Source organism: Diabrotica virgifera, chromosome 5 (assembly GCF_917563875.1).
Source record: "Diabrotica virgifera virgifera chromosome 5, PGI_DIABVI_V3a".
NCBI classification, from domain to species: domain Eukaryota; kingdom Metazoa; phylum Arthropoda; class Insecta; order Coleoptera; family Chrysomelidae; genus Diabrotica; species Diabrotica virgifera.
Genome location: NC_065447.1, coordinates 192,650,697 through 192,657,074, shown reverse-complemented (window position 1 = coordinate 192,657,074; position 6,378 = coordinate 192,650,697). Strand labels below are relative to the sequence as shown.

Here is a 6,378-nt window from a genome sequence, read left to right as displayed (position 1 = left end):
TATTCGGCTCTTTTTTTAGTCCCACTTCTTCCTTTTTCGCCTCTTCTTTTTTAACTTGTCTAAACTTGTTATCGATAGCATGATGTAACGTTTTTGATGATTGTGCAATGTCCGTGAGAGGTTTCGAGATGGGTTTAAAAAGTTTATTTAGTGACTCATCTCGTTCTGTTTTACCTAATTTCAATGCCAAATATTTTTTGCGAATTGATCTAGCCAATTCGGCAACTTTTTTCTTACGCATGGCAATGGCAACCGCATCATAAGACATTATGTTGACGACTAAACAATCTACCTACAATTTTATATATTTATCAAATCCTTTGCGGTATCGACCACTGTTGAGGGCAAAGTCTTTCATAATGACCAGCGTGCCATACCTGTCACGCCAAAATTCTGAACACATTTTTTTAAATTGATCAAATGACATGTCTGGCGATACGTGTTCATCAAATATATGCTTCAAATTTATCTCGTCTTGCTTGAATAATACAATCATGTTACAATTGTCTCTTATTAGCTGCTTCGGTATTTTTGAATATGTTTGGCATAAATAAGCGGCATCGATATCTTTATGTCTGCACATGGAATAATACTCGCGAATCTTCTGCTGTCCATCACATGCAACATCGTCAAATAAAAACACAGAGTTTGCTTGAGCTTCGTCTGGACCGATAATTTCTTCATTGTCTTTGAATGGAAAATACCCAACACCTTTAACTTGCGCTATTACATCTTGCAGTAGTTGGTATTTCGGTTGAAAGAGGGATTTTGAATAAACATAGACATTTTTGAATTTGGCGCCATTTGGATTAAATAAAAGTGATAGCATGACATTAGTTTTTCCGCATCCACTTGGACCGCAAATAATGGCTCTGAATGAGTTTGGTAATAATTTTCCATGTTTACTGGTTATCACTTTCTGGACAATATCCAGATTATCAATTGGCAGCGTCTGCTCTTGTTGAACGACCTTCATCGTGTGACAAGTGTAGTAAATAAGTACGGTAATATATTATAGATGTCACCACTTGTGTGTCATCAGTCCAATGTTGGTTGTCAAAGGAGAAGGTCTCGTGAACACTCTAATTAATAAACTACCGTTTGAGCTTCATATTCCTGGTGGTTATCAGTATTGTGGACCTGGAACAAAACTAAAAAAACGTCTTGCACGCGGAGATCCAGGAATTAATCCATTAGACGCAGCGTGTAAACAGCACGATATCGCTTATTCGCAGCATTCATCTCTCGAAGAACGCCACAAGGCCGATAAAGAATTGGAAAATAGAGCCTGGGAGCGAGTTAAATCGAAAGACGCTAGCATTGGTGAAAAAACTGCTGCTTTACTTGTAACCGGTGGAATGAAGACGAAAAGAAAGTTGGGAATGGGACTTCGTCGTGGAAGAAAGGGACGTTATTCTTTTAATCGCGATGTTGTCTCACAAATTGCAAAGTCCATGAAGAGAGGAGCATCGTTACAAGATACTGCTTTGACGGCTGTACGAATTGCAAAATCCATAATCAAAAGACTTGGCGGTCGAAAAAAAATTGATGTTCCACGAGTATTGCCACTAAAATCTGGAGGTTTCCTGCCCCTCATACCTCTATTTGCAGGTCTTTCTGCTTTGGGAGCTTTAGCCGGAGGTGCAGCTGGGGTGGCGAAGACTGTGGTGGACGCAAAGAATGCCCAAAAGAAATTGGATGAAGACATACGTCATAATAAGGCGATGGAACACATCGGCTCAGGTCTGTACCTGCGTAAGAAACCGAGAGGTGGATTCGGCTTGTATATGAAAAAAAAACTTCCAATAAAGCTACCCAATCGTCCGCTGTACGACTTGGACATTGCACATTACGCAAAAATGCTTAAAATACCGCATTTTCGAGGAGTTTTCATGAATGACACTCTGCCTAGAGACGGTCCTCGACAACGAGAATGTGCAGTAGTTAACTTGGATGTGTCAACACATAACGGAACACATTGGGTAGCATATAGAAAGATAAACGATGACGTAGAGTATTTCGATTCATTTGGTAATCTGAAGCCGACCAAAGAACTTGTGAAATATCTGGGTGCACGTGCCAGAATTTTCTACAATAATCATCAGTATCAGAGGTTTAATCAAATCATTTGTGGACATTTATGCTTAAAGTTTTTATATAATGGAGCATATTAAAGGCATGGAACTGCTTATGGATAATATGTTTCACAAAAAACGTTTTGAAGAATTCAGTAAAGAAGAACTACAATTAATACCGCTAGATTATATTATACGAACTGTAGAACCTATAGAATTGTTATATATATGGCATAAATTGCCTGGAGAATATCGAGGAGAATGGAACTTGCAGATACTACTTCCGTGCTTCGTACATTACAACAGGCCAGATTGGAGGACTCACTGGGATGGACCAGCCGATTCTCAAGCATCTTGCCATTTATGTAAACTTGCTTTAGAACAAATAAAAAATATGCGAACATAACATTGATGTTTATTCCACTATATAACCTATTAATCTTTTGAATTCAATCAGTCATCATGTCGCAGTTGTTGAGAGTAATTAGTACCAATTATACATTTTCATTTCAACCTTCCACACCAATCGTGTTGGATCCGAACAAAGATTATGAAATAGCTCTTCGTGCCTTTCATTCCTACAACAGTATACCAAACATTGAAAATAACAAGTTTTATTACTACAATGACAAAAACCAATTGACAAAATTTGCTTTTCCCGACGGATGTTATGAAATTGCCGATATTGAAGAATACATACAAAAGAAACTGGGTGCCGACAATGAGCTTAAACCGGAAACGATATTTAGTCTAAAACCTAACCACAACACGTTGCAGTGTCAGATATTTAGCAAATATAAGATTTCGTTTAAGCAACCAGATAGTCTTGGTACAGTATTGGGATTTTCTCCGACAATACTCAATCCCGGAAAGACGTATTCTTCGGATCTACCTGTTAGGATTATTAAAGTATCTAGCATACGCTTTGAATGTAACATTAGTACCGGAGCCTTCGACGGTAACAGACCTGGTCACACGATCTATGAATTTGTCATACAATCGAATCCTGGGTACGCAATTGACGAAACTCCTCACAATTTGTTGTATTTACCCGTTGTGCCACAGCGTGAACTTACCAATATCACTGTCTTGGCTCTCGATCAAGAAGGACGACCTGTAAACTTTAGAGGAGAAGAGAGCACGTTGGTTTTGGAACTTAGATCACGAGGGAAATGGGGCTAGTAATAAGGCCATCTACTGCTCCAAGAACACCATTAGTTGTGAAACCGTCTAAGTGGCAACATCGTATCCACAGAACACCATTACAACCGTCTCAGCGTAAACATCTTACGTTCGCAAAAAAATTGGTTTTACAATCACTTGGTTTTAAACTAAAAAAATGACGACAGTATATGAAAATCAAGAACATTCAGACAGCGTAGTAATGCCTCCAATATTCGATATTTATCGTAAGCCAATGTTTGATGAATCGATTCGAAAGGCTGAATACCGAACATATGCACCATTCATTAAATCATTCAACTGCAATGATATTGTTGAATTCAGCATTAATCAAGTTGACTCGTTTTTTGAAATGAGCGAAGCCTTGTTATGCATTAAAGGATCACTCGTCGATAAAGCGGGATCTGGAACAATCACGCTAGCAAATAATGTGGGTGCTTTTCTGTTCGATTCGTGTACGTACAGCGAAAGCGCACGGGAGATGGAAACAGTGCGGGATCCTGGTATCGTAAGTGCTGTACGTGCTATGACATGTTACAATCAGGAAGATTCCAAGTATATGGTTATGGCAGGTTGGAATTACCCTAATAATCCCATTCTAAACGATACTTCATTCAACATACAGATGCCTCTTAAGCACATTTTTAACATTTTCAACGATTATCCAATGATTACGTGTGGTCGTCAAACAATAAGACTAGTTCGAGCTCGAAACGACAACGATTGTTTAATTATTACAGATGCAGCTACAACAGCAAAGATTAACATCACCAACATTGAGCTCAGAGTGAAGCACATATATCCCAACGATGAAATTAAACTACAACTAATGACGTCCATTCAAGAAGATCGCCCTATAGTTATTCCGTTTAGAAAGTGGGAATTGCACGAATTGCCTACCATTACCAAAGGTGCTAGACGTGAAGTTTGGGCCGTTAAAACTAGCACATCAGTTGAAAGACCACGTTATGTTCTTGTTTTCTTTCAAACGGGAAAGCGTAACACAATCAAAGCTGATCCTACCTTATTTGATAATGTCAGCATCCAAAGTATTAGATTATCCTTAAATGGAGAATATTTTCCGAACGAGAGAATGCAGTTGGATTTTAGCAAAACTGACTACAACGAGGCCTATTTCAACTATACCGAATTTCATCCCAGGTACGCACATTCCACACAAAAGCGACCTCTACTCGATTTCTCAGCTTTCCAGCATCATGCGTTGTTCGTCATCGATTGTTCAAAACAAGAAGAAAGCATGAAAGCATCCACTGTTGACGTAAAACTCGATATTGAAGCGAATAACGGTTTTCCCGACAACACCAAGGCCTATTGTATTATAATTCACGACTGTGTAATGGAGTACTTCCCTCTTACCGAAATTGTAAAAAGTCTAAATTAGGCGCAGAAAGTGTCAGTAGTACACGAGCAGTCATCATGAGAGTAGCATTCGTAGATATTCAGGGATTCGATGTGGACGGGTGGTTTGTTCCCAAAGAACTTACCATCGAAATAGGTTTTAAACGAAGCCATTACATCTTTTTACCTCCAAAACCATTCAATGCGCTAAGTAATGAGGATAAGAAGACGGCATCATACGTGGAGAAAAAACTGCTTGGTATTCGATATTCTGATGGAGATGTAGAATTGTCCAAACTAAATGAAATACTTGAAACCAAGTTGTTGTATGCCGCTGATTACATATATGTCCGAGGAGAACAAAAGGCAGCATTTTTAAGCAAGAAATGTCACATTTTTGGAGTTTTTCCCCTTATTATTGATGTTTGCAAGTTTGATGGTACGCCTCTTGCTACTGGAAACGTTGGTCCTGCTACAAACCCCTGCCACGCTGTTGGACTATTTTCATGCACCGAAAGAAATGTGGATCGTCTACGACACTGGTTTTCTTCTACTGTAATACCGTTGTAATTTTTCTATATATTAATAAATATGTTTAAGAGTTTTTTTTTGGTTTTTATTTAAACACCTTATTTACTGATCACGTCTTATATTACATGAAGATTCGAATTTTCTCTTTACAATTTCAACAATAATTTTTAAAATTAAGTGTTTTCCACATCACGCGTGGTATGTTGTTTGGCTAGCTTCATGTCTGGTTCTATTTGAATAGAAGAAAATATTTGCTTAAATCATGTATTGAAAATGAAATTTGTTCTCATCTATTTATATTGTTTTATTTTACCACCAATTGAGTTTCAAGAATACAGATGAGGCTAGGCTAGGCTAGGCCGGGCGACCACCCTATACTTTTTTACTGAAAAGAAGAAGAGATCTAGCGATAAGCGACCACTTTTGCACTCAGCGTACAGGGTGGTCCCCTTTCGGGAAAGAAGAAGAAAAACTACCACTTCTTACAAGCCTCTGGTCATTGTTGTTGATCACTTCTTCATGCAATTATTGCGTCATACAGGTATACAGGTGACACACACAGGTATCCAGGTGACACACAGGTGACAATAGGTTTGCGTCATACAGGTATACAGGTGACACACAGGTAAAAGCAGGTGACAACGTTCTTACACCCTCTGGTCATTGTTGATCACTTCTTCGGGCACGAAGAAGAAGAGATCTTGAGATAAGCGATGAGTTCTTACAACCCTCTGGTCATTGTTGATCAATGTCACGTAAATGTCACATCATTCACGTTCAAATGTCACGTTATTCACGTCACGTCACGTCATTCGCGTCACGTTATTCACGTCACGTTATTCACGTCACGTCACGTCATTCGCGTCACGTTATTCGCGTCACGTTATTCGCGTCACGTCACGTCATTCGCGTCACGTTATTCGCGTCACGTTATTCGCGTCACTTTCTGTTCGGCACTATACGGAAAAGAAGAAGAAGAATTGATAGTTAATGTTGAACGTTGACAGAAGAAGAATTGACAGTTGGCTTCTGTGTCGCCACCGCTTTCATTTGACACCCCATACGTAAAAATCGGATCATTAGCAAAGAAGATATGCTGTAATGCCGTTTTGGCAATGTCGCTGCTCCGTTTTTTAAAGGATTCCGCAGCTCGTTACCCCCACGCGGCACGAACGTGATCACATGTTTACATTCTCACGGTTACGTTGTTCATTTCAGAGATAAGATTTCC

The 6,378-nt window shown here is 39.1% G+C and overlaps 1 protein-coding gene across 1 annotated transcript; it reads left to right on the top strand.

Annotated features, from left to right (window-relative positions):
* The first annotated feature begins 3,414 nt into the window (after nucleotides 1-3,414).
* Nucleotides 3,415-4,659, top strand: LOC126885554 (uncharacterized). The gene has a single exon (XM_050652138.1). It carries the CDS (start codon nucleotides 3,415-3,417, stop codon nucleotides 4,657-4,659), a length of 1,245 nt encoding a protein of 414 aa, XP_050508095.1.
* The last annotated feature ends 1,719 nt before the right edge of the window (nucleotides 4,660-6,378 follow it).

Bases quoted from the DNA above. Each gene is read 5' to 3' on its own strand.
- LOC126885554 (XM_050652138.1), top strand. From the start codon at position 3,415: ATGACGACAGTATATGAAAATCAAGAACATTCAGACAGCGTAGTAATG.